The 21711-nt window shown below is 36.3% G+C and overlaps 1 protein-coding gene across 1 annotated transcript; it reads right to left on the bottom strand.

The window, feature by feature from the left end:
* Nucleotides 1–1735: 1735 nt before the first annotated feature.
* coro6 (coronin 6) lies at nucleotides 1736–20528 on the bottom strand. Its single transcript, XM_039693990.2, has 11 exons — nucleotides 20293–20528; nucleotides 18154–18353; nucleotides 11839–11961; nucleotides 8655–8784; nucleotides 8366–8544; nucleotides 7076–7195; nucleotides 6148–6252; nucleotides 5928–6073; nucleotides 4479–4536; nucleotides 4140–4367; nucleotides 1736–2915 (listed from the first exon to the last, which is right to left on the bottom strand). The coding sequence occupies exons 2-11, from the start codon at nucleotides 18349–18351 to the stop codon at nucleotides 2793–2795; spliced, it is 1410 nt and encodes a 469-aa protein (XP_039549924.1). The 5' UTR covers nucleotides 18352–18353; nucleotides 20293–20528; the 3' UTR covers nucleotides 1736–2792.
* Between the last annotated feature and the right edge of the window lie 1183 nt (nucleotides 20529–21711).

The raw sequence follows: 21711 nt of genomic DNA, 5'->3' as shown, positions 1-21711 counted from the left end.
TTTTTCCCCCTAGAATAATATTTACATTTTGAAATGTTAAACAGAAGCCACATGAGTTTTAGTTCTGTTGGTCAAAGCTGGAAAGGCAGAGGCGTGTAAAGCGAGAGGTTAGTTGCAATTTAAGAATCAATAAGGCAAGCACTCCTTACAGAAGAGGGACAAATGGAGACATGCTGTCTATGTCAAATCATTATCCACGATTTGATATTCTCGAACAACATCCGCCTTGAGGAACAGTTCAACAACAACAAAAAAAGAAATTAAGATTCTGTTCTCACTTACTTGCCTTCATGTCATTTAAATCCCACCTGATTTTAGTAGAGTTTTAGCTTAATGTTCTGACTGTTTTTCAATGCAATAAATAGGGGATTATCACGCTGATACGTAGGACTTCCGGATTCTGTGATCTTTGTGCACTGCCACTTCTGTTGAATCACCGATCTCGCTGGCAAACTGATGCCGGCTGCAAACAAACGTGCTACTTTGTTTTATTTGAAAGTTTTAATCCATTTCTTCCTTATACTCAATTCAGTTGGGAATCCATGAAAACTTAAGTAGGGTTGGCGTTGTTGGTTAGATTTACAAAGTGGAACAGAGTAGTGACATAAATAGCATTCGTCTCAGGCATTGTTGAACTGCGGCGTAAGTGGACATGCACAAAGTTGACAAATCCCGCCCATGAAAACCGGAAGCGTGATAATCCCTATTGTGTCTTGATGCCGTCAAGCTTCACAAAGGAGGAAAAAAACTATAATACAATGCACTACAATTCTTCTGAAGTTAGGGGACCAAAATGATGGCATGATGCTTCTTGTGCCATGTTTGTTCCTCACACAAAGCAACCGTAAGGCTTCACAGCACTTGGAATATATAGTGCACAAGTCATATTAAAGGGATAGTTCACTTTGAAATTAATTTTTGGTATGTTTTAGCTTACCTCAAGGGCATCCAAGATGTAGGTGTCTTTGTTTCCACAGTATTTTCAATTTTGACATTTTTCAGTCAAACCGTTGTTGTCTATCAGTCATACACTGGAGGCTAAGGGGGTCCACCAAAAAGCATGCACAGAGAAGTCCAAATTAAACATGATTTAATGACTCGTAAATGTAAGTACACACTGATGGCCTAAGACACGAAACGAGCGGTTTGTGTGAGAAAACGAACAGTATTTATATCGTTTTTACCTCTTGTAATCACAGCCATGACAAAATGATCCGACGGCACGGGCGCTTCGGTCTGCGCATGCGCCGGAAGTGATCGCTTGCGCGCCTACGTCACTCTTCGTTTATACAGAGATTTCGGAAGTTTTACCTTTCACTAAACATATTTAGATATCCGGGAAACCGCAATGGAAGACGATTTCGGTATATCTAAATATGTTTATTAAAAGGTAAAACTTCCGAAATCTCCGTGTAAATATTGAGTGACGTCACACGCAAGCGATCACTTCCGGCGTAACATTGAACTGATTCAGTTCGGTTCAGTTGGACATTGCACAACTGCGATATAAAAAACGAAAAACGGTAAAAACGTTAAAAACGATATAAATACTCGTTTCGTGTCTTAGCCCATCAATGTGTACTTACATTTACGAGTCATTAAATCATGTTTAATTTGGACTTCTCTGAGCATGCTTTTTGGTGCCTCAAGTGTATGACTGATAGAGACTGAAAAATGTCAAAATTGAAAATACTGTGGAAACATAGACACCTACATCTTGGATGCCCTTGAGGTAAGCTAAAACATATCAAAAATTAATTTCAAAGTGAACTATCCCTTTAACCTCTTTTATGCTACATCTTTTTGTGCTTTTTCATTTTCTTGGAGCTCAACAGCCCTGGTAATCATTTACATTCATTGTGTGGAGAAGAGCAGCTTGGACATTCTACAAAACCTATTTTATATTTTACTGAAAAGTAAACATTATGATTTGGAACAATCCTGACCGAATTTAGATTTTTGGGTGCGGAAGTGGCAGGAAGGGATGTGCAGAACTCTTACTGAGCTCATTATTACTGTCCTGATGTGAATTCCAATTGGCGTTTTTGCAGTTTGGGAAGGGGTCCAAAAGAAAGTGAACAACCGAATCCCTTCACCAAGGGCCCTTCCACAGGTCCGATAGCGAAGGGAACATGCAATGGTCACTTCAAGGAACTGATTTAACCATTCATGGTGATGTTCTGCCCTTTGAAGTGAATAGGGCATAGGGATGCTCACTTCCGGATGGAATTTGCCCATAGTCATGCCATAGATGTGGTTTGGCCAGAGCTGACTAAATAAGAGCTACAAATCTGATCCCAAGTCCTGGTCTTTACAATGAGGTATGTTCACACAGAGACTGTGGCTGTTAACCACTGCGGCTACATTTCTTCTGTCATTCTTTGTCAGCATTTCAAGGTTAAAAAGCGGTAAGTGCATACAAGGATTTGTAGGTCCTAAAATGAAGGTGGTCTTGCCTACCCTTTACATAGCCGACATAAATGGTTCCTGCTGATTCCTTAAGCGTTTAACTAAAACTGTGTACTACTACACGAAGTTCATACAAAGCATCAGGAAAGAATTATAAGTGCCTTTGCTAAATGAAATGGCCCAATGCTCCAAAATGTAACTACTACTAGAGATTTATTCCCATTTAGAAAGAGCCTGTGAAGTCAAGTGGCAGTACAGCCAGTGTTGATAAAACTAAATCATAGCTTGGGTGAGTTGAGGTGGCTTGGCCTATCTGTGCTCATACTTTAGCTGTGAGAGTTAGCAGTGAATTGGACAGTGTGCACAGGATGAGTTAGTTTTATTCAGACTGTGCCATTAGTGTACTTGGAGAGCTTATTCTCCAAGTCACAGATTCGCTTCTCCTGAGAGAGAACTGTGGCCTTCAGATTTTGGATCTCCTCAACAAGCTTCTCCAACAACTGCGGCTAGAGTTTGAAAGACATGAAGAGAAAGCGGAGAAAGAAAGGATGGTAGATGAGGAAATAGAAAGGAAGAGTAGTGGGAGGAGGATGAATAAGAGGGAAAAAGCAAGAGGAAGTCAAGGACAAACTGAATCAGGAAATGGAAAGATACGCTTAGCTTCTAGGGATGGGAATCGTAAAGATTTGAATGATTCTGGTTTAGTTTAACGATTCATAGAAATCAACAAAGTACTGAATTAGATTTTTTTTTTAAAAAACTGATCCAAACTATTTTATAACATAAAATGTGTTACGAACACTAATTTAAAAAAAAAAAAAAGTTTAAGTTTTATAAGCTCAAATGTTCGCCTTGCTCTGTTCTGTGACGCTCCTGTTGGGGTTGGTGACTCTCCTGTTCGAACTCGTTAATCAAAATGAACGAATCTTTTCTCGAGTCAACTCATTCATTTCGTTCGTTGAATGAACCAAATGACAAGAAAAAAGATTCGTTCATTTTGATAAACGAGTTCAAACTGGAGAGTCACGAACCCGCATCACAGCTTATAAAACTTAAACTTGTTTTTTTTTTTTTTAATTAGTGATCGTTTCACTTGATAAGACCCTTATTCATCGTCTGGAATCGTTTAAAGCCCTTTGAACAGTTTGCAGTTTGCACTGAAACTGTCTTTTGGACCTTGAACCGTTTGGTTCCCATTGAAGTCCATTATATGGAGAAAAATCCTGGAATGTTTTCATCAAAAACCTTCATTTCTTTTCGACTAAAGAAAGAATGACGTTTTTGAACTGTCCATTTTTTTAGTTATATAATTTAGTCATAATAATATATAAGACATCAAGCAATAGCGAAAACATTCATCTGCCTTAAAGGGTTAGTTCACCCAAAAATGAAAATTAATAAGTGATTCGGCTCTCAAATTTAATAAAAAATATCTTCATTTGTGCTCCGAAGACGAACGAAGGTCTTACGGGGTTGGTACAGCATGGGGGTGAGTAATTAATGACTTAATTTTCATTTTTGGGTGAACTAACCCTTTAAAAACCACAGAAACTACTGTTACGTGAACCTATGATGTTATGCTGGCTTTTTTTTTTTTATCAGCCTGGTTCTGAATAAGATTCCCAGCCCTATTTGCTTTTAAAGAACTGTTGATAAAAACAGGTGGTGAAGGAACAAAAGCCATGAAAGAGACATTTTAAAACCAAGATTAAGCAAGATATTCTACTCACTGGCAAACTGCTTCCATCTACAGCCGACATGCTTCTACGTGTTGCAGGTCTGGTGTCTAAAACGTTCTTCTTAGCCACCTTTAGCTCTCTGCTCTTTGGAGGAACATAGCCATCCCTCATGGACACTAGTATGGGGTCTGCGTCTCGTCCAACCATCCACTCTTCAGGTTCCAGAGCCGGATCTGGGCCGGCTGTGTCTGGGTACAGATCATCCTGGAACAGGTCCGACTGGAATCATACAAACAGAAAGAGAAAGAGTTGACTTCTTCATCATCACTAACCAACTTCTGTTTTGTTGGGGATCATAGTCATTCAGAATTAAAAAGACTTTCAACTTACCTTTCTGGGCACTGTCATCATAATAGGCTCACACTTTCTCTCATGGAGTTTATATAATCTATATAATGAAAAAGAAAAGTGCATGAATACTGAATGTGAACGTTGATGAATTGTGCACAAGAACATAAAAAAGGCCATTTTAGTTTTATAATGAGCAAAATCCTTTCAAACTCATTACAAAATTTGGAACATACATCATACATCAAAAACGCATGAAGTACACTACCGTTTAAAAGTTTGGGGTGGGTCTGTAAGATTTTTAATGTTTTCTAAAGCTGTCCATCAAAGCTGCATTTATTTGTAAATATTATTAATAACTGTTTTCTAGTTTGATATGTCTTAAAATGTAATTTATTCCTGTGATGGCAAAGCTGATTTCAGTATCCTTGAAATCATTCTGATATGCTGATTTTCTGCTCAGGTAACATTTCTTATTATCAATTTTAAAAAATGTTTTTATGTAAATAGTCATTTTGATTCTTTTCTGAATAGAAAGATCAAAAGAACAGCAATTATTTGAAATTGAGTATGTTGAGAATAACATAAATGTCACTTTTGATCAATTTAATGCATCTTTGCTAAATAAAAGTATATTTATGTTAAAAATTGTGCATGGTCCCTGCATAAATAAATAAATAAAAAAAAGAAAAAATTATATTATTAATAAATAAAAATTATATTATTTTAAATGATATTTCTTTAAAAAAAATCTTCTGAACCAAATTTTTTTTAAATGATAATGTAAGCATAAGGTATTTGAATACACCATGATATATTAAAGGGATAGTTCACACAAAAAGACTCGTTCATCTTCAGAACACAAATGAAGAGAGAGATTTCTGTTCCTCCGTTGAGCTCTACGCAACTACAACTTTGACTCTTCAAAACGTTTGTAAAGAGATCGTAAAACTAATCCATATCCACATTTTTCTGAAGAGATTCGACCGCTTTATATGACGAACAGATTTAATTTAGGCTGAAATTCACATTTAAACATTGATCAGCGAACATAAACAGAAGCTCAATTGAACCAGCTTGACGTGCGAGAATGAACCTAATTAGCTCTCGCAAGTCAACCAAACATTTCTGAGCTTCTGTTTGCCAGATCTGATGTGTGAGTCGATGAATGTTTATATGTGAATAAAAGCTTAAATTTAATCTGTTCATCATATGAAGCGAAAGTTTGGACTAAACCGCTCAATTTATATGGATTAGTATTACAATCTCTTTATGAGCTTTTTTAAGCATCAAAGTGTTAACTGTGTAACTGTAAAGGATCTTTATTTGTGCTTTGAAGATGAACGAAAGTCTTACAGGTTTGGAACGACATGAGAGTGAGTAATAAATGACAGAATTTTCTACTTTTTTGGGGGGTGAACTAACCCTTTAACTCAACTATCAATGGATCAATAATATTCCAAATCAACAAGTATAATTATGCAAACTGACCTGGCAATCTCACACTTGCTGACATCCACTCCTCTCTTGGGCATGAAGCCCATTCCTCTCTGTGGCTCCTTGCTACTGAATGTGCTGATGTAATGAACATAGGGAGGCTCCTCTGTGATCTCAAAATACCGAATACTGCTGTCACCCTGAGGAGACACACACACCGCTACAGTGCCAGCTGGACTACTATAACAAATGAAGATGAAACATGGACTCATACCTTGCCACTGAGATACACAATGTTAGTGTCTGGATCGTAAAAAGGCAATAAAACTCCATTACTTGTGTCCAACTCCAGTAATGCTATGGGCTCTTCAAAATTAGTCTAAAATGACAAAAATGAACACCGTCAGTTAATTGAAAGACAACCAGGGTGGTGAAATCAGACATATAAAGGTAAATTGATAATCACATATGAAGGTAAACACAAGCCTCCATGTTTATAATATGTGATGTGTGTTTATATGTGAATAAAGGTCTAAATTAATCAATCGTATCAAGTCACAAGGCTTGGATTAAACTGCTCAGTTCATAAGGGTTCATTTTGCAACTCCTTTTTTGCATCTTCCAAGTTTTGATTTCCAGTGAAAATATCTTAAGGTGTGTTCTGAAGATTAACCAAAGTCTTGGTCTTGCCACTGTAAAAAAATATTTTCAAGATTTGTTATCACAACATATTTTCTTTTGTCAAATCAACTTTATAATAATTTATTTAGTTGAGATAACTTATTATTTTGAGTTTCTGATGATTAAATTAATCTCCTTCATTGTATTAACTCACCTTTTCCAGTTCAATCAACTTAAAATTTTGAGGCAACCCAGGTTACTTACTTTTTTAAGTTAAACCAACAATATTTTTTTACAGTGTAGTAATCACAACATTTTTTCTTTTGTCAAATCAACTTAAATAATTTATTTAGTTTAGATAACATATAATTTTGAGTTTCTGATGATTAAATCATTCTCCTTCATTGTATTAACTCACTTTTTCCAGTTCAATGAACTTAAAATTTTAAGGAAACCAGGTTACTTACTTTTTTAAGTTAAACCAACATTTTTTTTACAGTGTGGCAACCAGGTGTGGAACAACATGAGGGTGAGTAAATGAAAACAGTATGGTAAGTGTCACTTTAATTTTGCTCCATTACCGGATCCCACAGGCCAAGCTCCCTCTGGCTCATCCTGGTGAAACCTGTGGTAAAAATGTTGCCCTCTTTGGTAAAAATAGCTCTCATTGGCCGGATCCCCTCATGTGGGGCCAGTCTTTCCTACAGGAGAAAAAAAAGTTCACTTCAACCACCACATTTCTGTTAATCTTGACATATATATATATACATTTTTTTTTATTTTTTATTGGACATCTTAAAGAAATTGTTTACCCAAAAAGGCATCATGCAGTGCGCACAGAAAGCGCATGGGGATCAGTCTCTTTCGCAGTTTAATGCGTTTTTAATGACTCTTTTTAAAATAAAGCATTTCCCGCAGTAGACTACATTTTAGGACAGTCCCGTTACATGATTTGCCTGATTTGGGCGTTAAATTTAGGCATTTTAGGAGGGGTGAAAACACACTTTTAAGGTAAGGAACTTTTGCAGCACAATGACCATTTTATCCTGATTATCACGTTTTCATAATCGTTGAAAATAATGGTGAGTAAATTATCAAAATGAACGAAGTCATTTGGTTCATTCAACGAACGAAACAAACGAATTGACACGGAAAAAGATTTGTTCTCGTTTGATAAACGAGTTCGAACAGGAGAGTCACAAACGAGCGTCACAGTACGGAGCAAGGCGAACATTTGAGCTTATAAAACTTAAACTTTGTTATTTATTTATTTATTTATTAATTAAATGAGCGATCGTTTCGCTTGATAAGACCCTTATTCGTCGTCTGGAATCGTTTAAAGCCTTTTAAACAGTTTGAACAGTTGAAAGTGTCTTTTAGACCTTGAACCGTTTGGTTACCAGTAAAGTCCATTATATGGAAAAAAAAATCCTGGAATGTTTTCATCAAAAACCTTCATTTCTTTTCGACTGAAGAACGAAAGACGTGGACATCTTGGATGACATGGGGGTGAGAAAATTATCAGCAAAAGTTTTTTGAAAAGTGAACTACTCCTTTAATTTAGGCTTTTATTCACATATATACATTGATCAGCGAAGTGAGCGAACATAAACTTAAATTCACACAAGCCCAACCGAAACCCGTTTGCTGAAGCTCAATCAAGCTGCGTAACACCAGAATGAACCTCATTGGTTCTCGCTGAAGCTCAAATGTGCTGCGTAACACGAGAATTATTGGTTCCCCGTTGTCCAACGAAAGTCTTACATGTTTGGAACGACATGAGGGTGAGTAAATGATGACAGAATTGACATTTTTGGGTGAACTAACTAGGTCTGTGGTTTTCCTACATACACACATGCCATAATACTTACCGCCACCACCTCGCTTTTCCGGGGATCGCACACTCGGAGGCGACGGTCCTTGCAGGTGGTGCAGAACAGGCTCCCGTTGTAGTTCCAGCTGACGTTGTAGATGAGGTCAGGATGGTCATCCATCGTGATCAAGGGTTCGCCAGTGCCCACATTCCATACGATGATCAGATTATCACTGCCTGAGACACAAGCACACTGAATCACAGCCATCTTGCATGGTGGGAAAACTTCTATTTTTTATTCTGTTAAAAGTGAGATGTTAAGGCAGTAAATGCAGACTGATCTTTACCTGCAGTGAGGAGTATGTTGCGGGCAGTTGGGTGCCATTTGATGATGCCCACACGTTTAGAGTGACCCTCCAGCACCACAATGGGCTCACTGATGGGGCGAGAGGGAGTGTGGTCAGGGATCTGCCATACCTGAGTATACACAACTGTATTAGAGTAATAGTTTCAAGAATGTGAAAAGTGGAAGTGATCTCTTGCGCAGACCGAAGCGCCCGCGCCCTCAGATCACTTAGACGTGTCTGTGCTTACAAATACTGTTCGTTTTCTCACACAAACCGCTCGTTTCGTGTCTTAGACCATCAGTGTGTACTTACATTTACGAGTCATTAAATCATGTTTAATTTGGACTTCTCTGTGCATGCTCTTTGAGGTGGTGACCATAGACCTCCATTATATGACTGACAGACAAGAACGGTTTGACCTAAAAATATCAAAATTGAAACTACTGTGGAAACAAAGACACCTACATCTTGGATGCCCTTGAGATAAGCTAAAACACACCAAAAAATAATTACAAAGTGAAATATCCTTTTAATGTGCCTTTTGATTAAACAGGTTAATATGTATAATGTAAATTCTTTTAATAATACAACAGTTAAAAAAGCATAATCAGCCTCTTATACTTATAGATATATATTGGTTTGCAATATGTAGTGGGAACATTCGTTTGGTGTTCAGTGAGCACAGCAGCAATGACAGCTGCAGTTAACCTCCTCTAACAGCAGTGCATACAGGGCATGCCATTCACGTTTGTAATGAAATAGCTCTAATAGCGTTCATATTTCAGAATACATCTTTACATCGTCTTGCTCAACTTTGGGGGAATGCTTCTGATACCAGTTTTCAACACATTACATAATACTTTTTAGTATTTATACTCGCATTTCAAAGTGTCTGAACGTCAGCGGATACATCAAACCAAGTGACATCTGCAAGTAAATACGTCAGGTTCACACAGGTATAACTCGCCACTTTAACTATGAACATGTCCTTCTAAAGTTTGACCACAGCAGTGTCCAAATCCTGTTTGTCTTGATTTTGGACAAGTGACTGAAAAAAATCGCTCAGAAATTGCTTGTCTATTGACTTTATGCACAGCTGCACTACTTTCTGAACTTAAGCCAGCTCCTTGTTTCCTCTCTGTCATTATACGCACAACCGGCGCTGCGTCATAAAATGTTTCTGAATCGGTTCACGCCCACTTTTGGGGGAAAACAAACTAGACTCCCCATTGACTTCAATACAAAATAACAGCAAAAACCAACGTCCGTACACAGCCGACATGTGTAAATAACTTAAGAAATCACTTATATAAAACATGTCAAGTAATTATATGTCCACCCTACCTGCCATAAAGCGTGAAAGATAGATACACAAACTTAATTTGGCCAATTTAAAAACATGCCCCGGCCTTTATTCTCCCAGCGTCAAATTGGTGTAACAACCCCACCCAGTGGCCAGAGTTGTCTTATCCGGACATTTAATTGTACCTCATCGAGTCACCAGGTAAGCCCCTGAATGATTTTATTTCGTTTTTTAAAGTAAAAAACCTTTATGTATATATTATGAATTTATGATGATGATTACGGGCATAAAAAATGTATCTTTCATGCTATCTATGACAGGCAGGGTGGACATATAATTACTTGACATGTTTTATATAAGTGATTTATTAAGTTATTTACGCCTGTCGGCTGTGTACGGACGTTGGTTTTTGCCGTTATTTTGTATTGAAGTCTATGGGGAGTCTAGTTTGTTTCCCCCAAAAGAGGGCGGGGACAAAATTGACAGTTAAGTTCCCGGATGTGCCGGTTGTGCGTATTGGCCAAATTGATTAGTTCAGGTGTGCCTGACCTCAGTAGTCACGGCAACAATAATCAGACACAAGTGAATTAATCAAGTTTGGCCAATAATGGCATACAGGAAACAAGGAGCTGGCTTAAGTTCAGGAAGTAGTGCAGCTGTGCACAAAGTCAATTTCACAAATAATTACAAAAGAAACTCAAACAATGTAAAAGAAAAAAGACTGAAATAGTTTAAAACATACTCCAATAATCTTTTATTTACAGCTGATTTCATTACATCTATTTCTTGTCATTCAGGCCCTGACTGAGACCTGGATCAGACCAGAGGACGCCGTCACAGCTGACCGGAAGGGGTGGAGGTACTAGTCTGCTCATCTCAAACGATTGGAAATTGTATCCTTTACCACCTCTGTGAGACAACAACTCATTTGAATCACATTCAATTGCCATCACTAGGCCCTTTTGTAGTCGTATATCGTCCCCCAGGTCAACTTGGCAGTTTCTAGTAGGAGCTTGATGTGATACTCTCATCGTTCCCTGAGGAAGGTACTCCTCTTGTTGATTGATTGATTGATTGATTTCTTTATTGTCATTGTACTTGCATACAATGAAAATTTTAATACTTCCAACATACATACACAGTAAAGAGTAGTTAGTTCATATTGCAAGTTGCCCGTTATAATAAAGTGCTTAGTGCTATCCACTTAATTGTGTGACATTTAACATGTCAAAAGAGTCTTGTGGTAATGATTTGAGGGTTTAATTTCAGTTCATGGTTCATTATCCTGATGGCATTAGGATAAAAACTGTTCATGAGTCTGGTTGTGCATGCTTTGATCGATCTAAAGCGTTTCCCAGTACTACTTGGTGACTTCAACTTCCACCTTGAAAAACCTCAGGCTGCCGATTTCCACAGCTTGCTTGCCTCATTCGACCTCAAACGAGTAACTATCCACAGTGTTACCACAGAAATGCTAAATTCCCAGTACAAATATATCAACAGCTCAACGGTAATTACGACATGGCATGAAGTGTTCAAATACTTTATAGGGTCACTGTAAACAGAAGTGTTTGAGCATGAGGACACGCACATGTTCCAGTGTGTGCATGAAAATGAAATGAGTCATCCCTATAGACACCTCAGGCCCATCTTTCCTTGTCTGTCATTACCACTGGCTTATTTGTGAACAGGTTTCTGGCTAAGCACTCCCTTCTAACATGTGTTTCTAAATACCAGCTCCTGTCCCATGCCTGGACCGTTAACTCCAGTCATCACCCTATTGACAGTCACTGAGATCTTTCCCTCCAGTGTGAGCAGGTATACGGAGACATGCTTCAACTGAAATATGTTTAGGACTACAAGGCTAGTGATGATGATTACCATGGAAGTGGTGTCTTCAGAGCAGCTGGCCAGGATGTTGTCATTGTGAGGACACCAGTCAATGTCCAGAACAGGCCCAGAGTGTCCAACCACTAGAGGGTAGTTTTTGTCCACTCGACCCATCTATAGTACAGAAAAACAAGAAACAAAGGATAATGTTAATACTTGTTCTTCAAAGAAGTCTCTTTTGCTCACCAAGACTGCATTTATTTGATGCGAAATACAGTAAAATGTAAAAGTAAAAAACAGTAATGTGAAATATTATTACATTTAAAATAACTATTTAAAAATATATTTTTTTCCTTTTTTCTGTGATGGCAAAGCTGAATATTCAACATCATTACTCCAGTCTTAAATGTCACATGATCCTTCAGAAATCATTCTGATATGGGGAGGAAAAAAAAGAGTATTTTGGTGCTCATGAAACATTTCTTATTATTATCAATGTTAAAAACGTTAAACTTTTTTTTTTGTTGGAAACCATGATGCATTTGCAGTGTTGGGTAAGTTACTCTAAAAAAGTATTACTAGTTACTAATTACCTCTTCAACAGTGTAATTAGATTACTGTACTAATTACTCTCTCTAAAAAGTATTTAATTACTATTCACTTTCAAAATCCCATATCAATCTCAACCAGCTGAATAATACAAGGATAGACATGAATCTGTTTTAATTCTTTCAAATAAATACTATAAAATCCTTAAACTGACCAAGGTGGAGAAGGTTACATAATAAAAACATACTTTTTAGCATCAGACCATACATTTTGATGTTAAACCCACTATTGTTTTATGTCTGATCTCATGACATTTCACACTTTTTTCATACATATTTTAAAATAATCTATACGAATTTGTACAAGTGCAGTCGTACGATTTAGACACCTCATAAAATGCATACGAATCGCTGTGAGATCGGATTGATCTATACACAGTATTTACCTCAATAACATCAGAAGTAACTGTAATTAAATTACAGATAAATGAAGAGTAATCCCTTCCTTTACATATTCAAGGGAAAAGTACTTTTACTTAGTAATTAGTTACACCCAACACTGTACATTTGTCATGATTCTTTGGTGAATAGAATACTTAAAATATTGTCATATATTTGAAACAGAACTCTTTCTTAACATACATTTCTTTACTTTCACTCTTGATCAATTTAATGCATCCTTGCTAAATAAAAGGATTCATTTCTTTCAAAATAAAATCTTACTGACCCCAAACTTTTGAACAGTAGTGTGTACAGCTGAAAACTTTTAGCTGCATCCCACATTTGGCATGCAGCCCATAATTTCTAAAGCCCAAGATTATAATAATTGTGACGCACAGGATTCAGGAAGTAATTTAATTTTTACAGCCCTTTTCAACTAAATGTCAACTCTCATTAGAGTATTAGTATATTATAGACTGCTAGGTTATGGTTAGGTGTTGGGTTCGGGTTAGTAGAATAAGTTGACTTGTAGTCGCCAAGTTACTTATAGTCTGTTGGGGAACCAACAAAATAAAGTGTTAGCAGATATTAAGCTGACAGTCCACTAATACTCTAATGACAGTTAGTTGACATGTAGTTGAAAAGTTACTGAAAGTCTAAAGTGGACTATCAAAATAAAGTGTTGCCATTTTCTTTAATTTATGGAAAAAAATGTATCGTTTTAATGTTTAGTAGTACAAAATCACACAAATCAGGGTTTTAAACAAGTTTTGTCGCACAGTTTTGCAAAATATAAAGACGATAAAACAGCTCTTTTAATATTTATTTGATGGTCAACATTTTCTGAAGGTTAAGACCCGCCTTTCACTGACACACACACACAAATTCTTTGTTTTTGCCTATAGCATGTATTTCTAAACTGTTGTTATTCTATTAGGAACTCTATGGGGATTCTGATGTTATTTTGTTATTCGTGTTGAGCTAATGTAAGCACGTGTCGGCTCTGTGTTCGGCTGCAGTCACTCCCCTCCTCATACTCACCCGGTGTGTATTTATAACCCTGTGATGAGGCGTTGAAAAGAGAGTTTTTCTTTTGGCCTGCCTGAGACTGAGCACAGGGGAGATGGCTAGCTGGGTATTTATAGCGTGTCTATCCAGGCCTGCTGATATATGCTCGTGACTCGGCAGAGAGGCTACACTAAAGGGCATTCACTGATGGACATCAAGACAAACTCAAAAAACGGACCCACACACTGCTGTGGATCAATATATTTTGTTTGATTTTGAGCCGTCTGACAAAGATTGCACATGCATTAGGAACAACAGGAAATAATGTAAGATGTTTTGATCTCCACATGAGTAGTCCTATATGTTTTATCGTGTAACATCCTTCAAAGTATTTTCAAGCCCAATTTATTCTACCCTTCCGACAAGTCCTGAATATCTTTGTACAGATGATCTTATCAGATAAACTGGCTGACATCAGTAGCAGCTTTGTGGCGATTTGAAGGTTGCCGTCATCTCTATCATCTGGTTGAGGTATATTATGCCAAAGAAAAATCACAGTGTCAATCAACAGCACTTCTTCTAACATGGATGTCAGAAACAAATAAATAATCCCAGCCATGTGAACTGTTTTTTGGTAAAATTTGTACATATTACACCGTAAGAGCCCTATCTTTACAAAATGATGTTACTTGGTGCTATGAAAAAACTAAAGTATTTTTTTTTTTATTAAAAAGTGTATTTTTAATAATTTTTCAAAAACACGCTCAACCAAACGGTTGATTTGACACATAATGGTTAACTGTCACCCCCTTTTTGAGAATGGACATTACAATGCACTATTAAAACTTGTAATTCAAGTATGCTTTTGAAATAAAGACCTAAGTTTAGTCTTGTTTTAAAGAAAACACTCAGCTGAAGTAAAAGCACTTCAATAAAAAACAAATAAGTTTCAAATTTACATTAAATCAAATGTACTGTACTAAATATTTTTTCTTTTATATAAAATATATTTTACAAAATATTTTTCCCTATAAAATCAAAGCCATATATCTAACCAAGTTGTGTTCCAAATTTGAAGTTGATATCACAAAAATTGAAGTTCTCGTGAGATTTTGTTTAGACGCAAAACCAAAAATGACATAAATTCAATTGAATTTAATTGAATGCATTCTGCTGTAACAAATTAATAAATTTCTGTCCAGATATCACTTCTGTTACAAAATATGGAACCTTGAGACTTTTCTGACAACGTGTTTTGTCAAGACTAGAAAAGGTTTTGATCATAAATTATGATGGGCAATGAAAAAGTATGTCTATGATTTTTTCATTTATTACCATTACAACCATTTGGTAGAGACCAATATTTTAAAAAATTATGGGATGTGTTGAAATAAAATACATTAAGTGTGGTTACTAGCGACATAAGAAGATAAGAAATGCATCAGCATCCAACACAAGGAAGAGCGCCTTTACTCATACAGCTGGAGCTGGGTCTGATGAAGAAACACACGCAGCTTTCAAGTCCCTCAGTGGAAGATTTCCAAAGTGAAGCCAAGATAAAGGAAGGTATCTTTGTTGGTCCTCAGATTTAAAAACTTCTTCGAGATTATGCATTTGACCATGAAATGATGGCATGAAAAGCCTTCCAGTTAAAGGCAAAATATTTTCTCTCAGAAACAACAAAGGTTGTTGGTTGAAAACCTTCTCTGGTCGTACAAAAGCCTTGGTTGCAAAATGTCAATAAACATCTTTTTTTGCACTCTTATCTAGATTTTTTTCCAATCGAGCTGCAGAGAAGTTAAAGTTAATTTCACTGGATAGAGACCATTTAATGAATACAATACGAGTAAATAACTATTTTTCATTCTATCTCTCTGTCCTCCACTTTTTCACTTCTTTGTTACATGCTTTCTCAGTCAAAATGTATGTCTCTTTGCCTATCTAATGTATTTATTATTGTTGTCTCCATCTGCTTTTCTGCTTGTTTACTTATTCTAACTAGAAGATTGCCTGTCTCTTGTCTGTCAACTGTGTGTATTATTTTGTGAAGTGACCTTGGGTTCTTGGAAGGCAAGGCGCTATAAAAAAATAAACATATTATTATTATTGGTTATTATCAAGAGACAATTCAAGAAGCGCAAAGTAGACACTGAATAGGACTAAACTATGAACAAAATAGTTTTTTGCCTTTTGTTTCATAATAATTAGATTTATGTAACCCTTTTGCTGATTTCTAAAGTGTTACATAAACAGGACAGGTGACAGCCACACAGGTAGACAAGTAGTGTTCTCTAATGCAATGACATTAGGGCAATATTAAGTGTCCAAATTTCCAATTCATCTGTGCAATCCATTTATTTGAAATATAAATATTTTGTAATATTATACATGTATGAACTGTAACTTTTGATCATTATCCTTGCTGAATAAAAATGTATTCCTTTCTTAAAATTTAATTTTTTTAAAATTTTGAACAATAATGTATTTTGTAATCCCTTTAGCTGCGTCCCACATTTGGCATGCAGCGCTGATACTAATTTCATCCATTAATAAATAAAAGATTATTAAAATTATGTCACCTAGGAAGGCTGCGTTTATCAAGCTCAACTAGTCAACCGTTACCAAAAAAAAAATATATATATATATATATATATATATATATATATATATACCCATAGTTTTTAATTTATGGAAAATAAATATTTATTGATTTATTTATTTTTATTTATTTGAATTGTTATAAATTGTTTAGTGCTACAAAATTACACGAGCCATGGTCTTAAACAATAAACTATTGTGATGACTTTTAGGCATTTTGTGTGTCCAAATACTTTTTGAAACTACTGTGAAACCACCTGTGAATTCCCAACACCATATGCTTACATTTGTCAGTGTCAGTTTAATGAGTCGACACGCGAGAGCAGACGTGTGTTGTAGATTAATATTGTGTAAATAAAGTGGTAAATTATGTTTGTTTTTTTGCGCAAACAAAGCACTCGAGCGACTCCATAATATTGAGCTTAAACCACTGGAGTCACATGGATCACTACCTTTCTGGGGCTTAAAAGTGGTAGTTGCGTAGGCTTTCAATGGAGGGACAGAAAACTCTCAGATTTCATTAAAAAGATCTTCATTTGAGTACCGAAGATGAATGAAAGTCTTACGGGTTTGGTATGACATGAGAGAAGGTGAATGATTTTCTATTTTCATAGTTCCATCAGTATTGTGACAAAATATTACAGGTTATAAAAGATACATGGACATAAGATCTTCATATTGGCATAATGATAACCATTACTTTGCTTATATTGCAATGCAAGCTGCTAAAGTTCAACAGATAAGAAGAGATGGCAATGCATGTAGGGATTACATCAACTCACAAACGCTTACTTATCATCTCTAAACTCAGCTGCGGTATGTCACAGAAGTAGTTTCAGACAACATATGCAAGTTGTGTACCCTGTTTCTATGGGGTCCAACCCTTTGCCTCTATGAGGGTGAAATGGAAGCCCTGTGGGGGATGGGCACCCTTAACATGAGCCACGGGTGAGACTCTTGAACAAACATACCCATAAATATAGTCCCATGAAGATAAAAGAATAGATAGACAAAGGGCTTACACTTTATTTCAATGGTTCACTTTAGACATTCTACTCACTATAAGTAACTTTGCAACATGTCAACTAACTCTTAAATTAGTAAGATTTGTTATCACAACATATTTTCTTTTGTCAAATCAACTTTATAATAATTTATTTAGTTGAGATAACGTATTATTTTGAGTTTCTGATGATTAAATTAACTCACTTTTTCCAGTTCGATCAACTTAAAATTTTAAGGCAACCCAGGTTACTCACTTTTTTAAGTTAAACCAACAATATTTTTTTACATTGTAGTAATCACAACATTTTTTCTTTTGTCAAATCAACTTAAATAATTTATTTAGTTCGGATAACATATAAGTTTGAGTTTCTGATGATTAAATCATTCTCCTTCATTGTATTAACTCACTTTTTCCAGTTCAATGAACTTTTTAAGGCAACCAGGTTACTCACTTTTTTAGGTTAAAACAACAATATTTTTTTACAGTGTAGAATAAGTTGACAGTGAATGCGTCTTGGGGGAGCATCAAAATAAAATGTTAGCAAATATTAAGCAGACAATCTACTAATACTAATAAAGGATTTAGTTGACATGTAGTTGCAAAGTTACTAATAGTTAGTAGAATGTCTAAAGTGGACCATCAAAATGAAGTGTTACATATAACATGTATAAATTCCATTACAGAAAAGACAGTGCACTCCCTCTAAAGACAAAGCAGAGCCCTGAACTTCACACGATCTGCTAGTTCTCTCCTCAAGCCACTTACCTTTGAGAGAGGCAGGACAAGAAATGCTCCGCCGCCACTGGATTCCACTATAACTGCCATAAACTTTGGGTTAACTGCACAGAATGAGCTGTCCCATGTCACTTTGGAAACCCGAATATCATCATAACCTTGATCCGCCTTCACCGCCTGCCCAAAAACATGCCGGAACTTACTCTGGCGAACAATGCTGCGACTCATGGCTGTGAAAAACAGAGAAGATATATATGTGTATAATATATGTGAATATACATATATATATAATTAAACAGCTTTTATGATACAATATTTAATATTTTGAGTACACTCCATAGTAAAGCTGCTCAGGAATCACTATCACACTGTTATTTGTTTGTGTTGACTATTGTCTGTTGTTTATTTCCCCTTTTTAATATGCCATTAAATATTTTTGGATATTCTGGATATTTTTTTTTTTAAATTTGAGTTTATGAAACAGATTTTGCCAAATTACAGGTATACTATATGGTTAGTACAGCATACACGAGAAATGTGTGGCTGATGAGACAGTAACCTATAAACCTGTATGTTGTGACTTTTTTTTATAATAAAACGTGTGTGTATATATATATATATATATATATATATATATATATATATATATATATATATATATATATATCTTCATATTGTAATATTTTATAAAAAAAATATGTAAATGAAAATAAAATAAACTGATTAAAATGTCAGTAAGAATTATTTGGTCCTCCTCAAACACTGGCCTGTTTAAAGTTTTAAATACACAGCTTCATATTAAGATTAATATTAACATTGAACACATTGTTATAGTTATTAATAACAATAATAATAATTTAAGAATAATAATGAGGAAATATTATGGAGACAGGGATAACTATAAACATATTACTGTACACTGTAGTTATCTTTTCTTTTACAATCCCAATTTTCCCCCAGTTGTCATAGGAGAGAGTATTATTTGTATTTATATAAGTTTCAACAGATCATTGACATAAACAAACAATCATTCCACATCATCAACACAAATGTACCCAATATAGCGCCTACTGAACAACAGAGAACAAGTCATGGCTGGGCAAGACCTTGGAAACATTGTGTTTTAACCAACACAGACTGAATGATAACCCCATCAGTTTAACCAATTAGAAATTAGTCACAGGGATGAAATAACTGTCATGTTTGACCCTCCAGCGGTGACAGCAGAGCTTGGCTTACAGGATTTACAATTATGAGAAAGTAAAATAGATTATGAATATGATTGTTAGACCATTCTGTCTGTGTTAGGTGGGTTTTGATCTTGTTTTAGTTCAGTTTCCTGTGGTTTCCTTGGTTTTTAATTGATGAAGAACACCTGTTCTCTATTTCATTGACTAGTTTGCCATGTGTTATTTAAACCCTCAGTTTGTTCAGCCCCTTTACTCTCAAAAACGATGTAATTACTACTGTATTGCTGTCCCAGTAATCGTGTAATGTGTTTAATATATAGTCGTGTAATCATTTATATTTGTTTCCAATTTTGGCTGTTTTTAATGAAAACATTTGCCATATTTACCATTTTGAATTAAAATTCTAGGTGCCTAGGGAATGACAATTATGTTGAACAAGTATATCTGAATGATTACCACAATTTTCTACAGGCTTTAGGTGTAAGTTGTAACAGCAGCATGCAAAGTTTTGAGACGAAATTGACACTGATACTACACCACATAAAATTGTTAAACCCCCTTCAGAACGCAGTATCTTTAAACCACACACGACACAACAGTGCGTGTCCATGTGAGAAGGCCCTCTGTCTTCGTTCAGACACGGTCACTTTCCAAATATAGTCATGCCAAACTAACCATGTGTCTCCCACTCTGTCCCCTCCAGTCAAGATCCTTCCAAATTTACAAAGGGACAGAATGAAAATATAGCAATGTTAATGTATAGGCTACCGCCTCAGCTATTCCGCGCACACCTGGCCTTTAGTAATAGATATTCCATGATCAAGCAGAACGTGCTGCACTGATATGTTATGATGATGTCACACAGCCTGTACGTAACTAACAGAATCGAACTTGACAAAACTAGACGACGCGCGTGTCGTCACAATGCAGCATTCCATCACGAGGAACTGCATAACTGTCAGTCAAATGAATCACTTACCTCAGTCTTTGGGGAATATTCGCTGCTGCTGTCTTTAAATGTGCTCTCCCCCTTTTCTCGAGGCGGTTAACGGCTCCTCTGGACGCTGCGCTTTTAGAAGCGTCTCGTTTATTCCAGCTCACAAACTTGCTACAAGACTCACAAAACTAGCAGGAGTTCGTCCTCACTAGTTGTTCCTGAACATCGAGAGAGAGAAAGAGAGAGAGAGAGAGACAGAGAGAGAGAGAGAGACAGAGAGAGAGAGAGAGATGGATTGAGGGGACTCATGGGGTGTATAGGCTATGTATGGCAAGCCATTTTGACAACACATTTACATATTTTGTTTCCTTATTGTTATAGCCTATATAGTTGGCTACGTATGAAATAAGGAAAAACAATGTGTAACAAAATGTTGACATTCCCACATTCAAACAGCTTGACATTTTGCAGCAGATAGACACAAACAACTGACAGTCATTAGGCCTTCGTAAATATGATTTTACAATACAATTATTGTACAATAATAAATCCTAAAATGTGGCATTACTTATTGATTTTCGTGGCAAGTTGCTCGCACACTCGAGCTCAGAGGATCTCCCATTCTTGGTCGAGCTTGGAGAAGACTGTAGCTCCATTCAACTCGTGGATTACGTCGTCCATGTCGGGAGTGATGTGGCGTTCGGCTAGGGTGGCGTCACCCATGGCGTAGGACCTGTGACGGTCTCGATGACGTCGTCATCCTCAAGCCGTTTCAGCTCCTTTTCAATCTTCTGTTGGATGTGAAAAGGCACTCGCCTATGTGGCTGAAGCTTTACTTGAAAGACTTTCAGCAAGCCAATGCCCTCGTTTAAGCAAAAAACAAAAATACATAGACTACAGAGTTCATAAAAAAGCAACATTTTGAGCAAAAAGCTGAGAAATCACGTTTTTGTCAAATACTAAATTCATATGTGATTAAGAATGATTATCAAAACAGATCGAGTCCATCAACATTCCTATAGCTGTTGCTCGTTCAGGGTCAAAATTTCATTCAGTTAAATTAAGCAGTTTTGATTTATATACTTTTTAATGATGATGATGGTGTTATTTAACATATGCTCATGATTACTCGTTTCTGCATCTTCAATAATCTTTCAGAAGATGCGTTACAGCGCCCCTAACATTGAAAACACAGAAAGCTAGAAGATTCCATCAGTAGGGAAAGAGTTGAATGTGAAAATGGCTTGCCATAGAGTATGAGCAGGGGGGGTCAAGGCGGTCTGTCTATTTTCGAAGCGGCTGTCGGTGTCGGGCTATTTCTCTCAGGCCGGTGACAGGGCTATAGATTGCAGTGAGCACTCACTGAGGTCAAGTGGCCGTACAGCATAAATCCCTGCATTTTACTTTGATTTAACACTAATTTCTCCCACACTTCCCTTGAAGGTCAAAATGACCTGAAGG

Source organism: Pimephales promelas, chromosome 19 (genome assembly GCF_988280905.1).
Source record: "Pimephales promelas chromosome 19, fPimPro1.hap1.1, whole genome shotgun sequence".
Classification (NCBI taxonomy): domain Eukaryota; kingdom Metazoa; phylum Chordata; class Actinopteri; order Cypriniformes; family Leuciscidae; genus Pimephales; species Pimephales promelas.
This window is presented reverse-complemented; position numbering and strand designations above follow the sequence as displayed.

Excerpts from the sequence above, each read along its gene's own strand:
- coro6 (XM_039693990.2), bottom strand. The coding sequence starts at position 18,351 with ATGAGTCGCAGCATTGTTCGCCAGAGTAAGTTCCGGCATGTTTTTGGG. Across the intron at positions 8,785-11,838 it reads CTGAAGACACCACTTCCATG|GTATGGCAGATCCCTGACCA; the intron begins GTAATCATCATC and ends GTGTATACTCAG. Across the intron at positions 2,916-4,139 it reads TAGATGGAAGCAGTTTGCCA|CCGCAGTTGTTGGAGAAGCT; the intron begins GTGAGTAGAATA and ends TTCAAACTCTAG.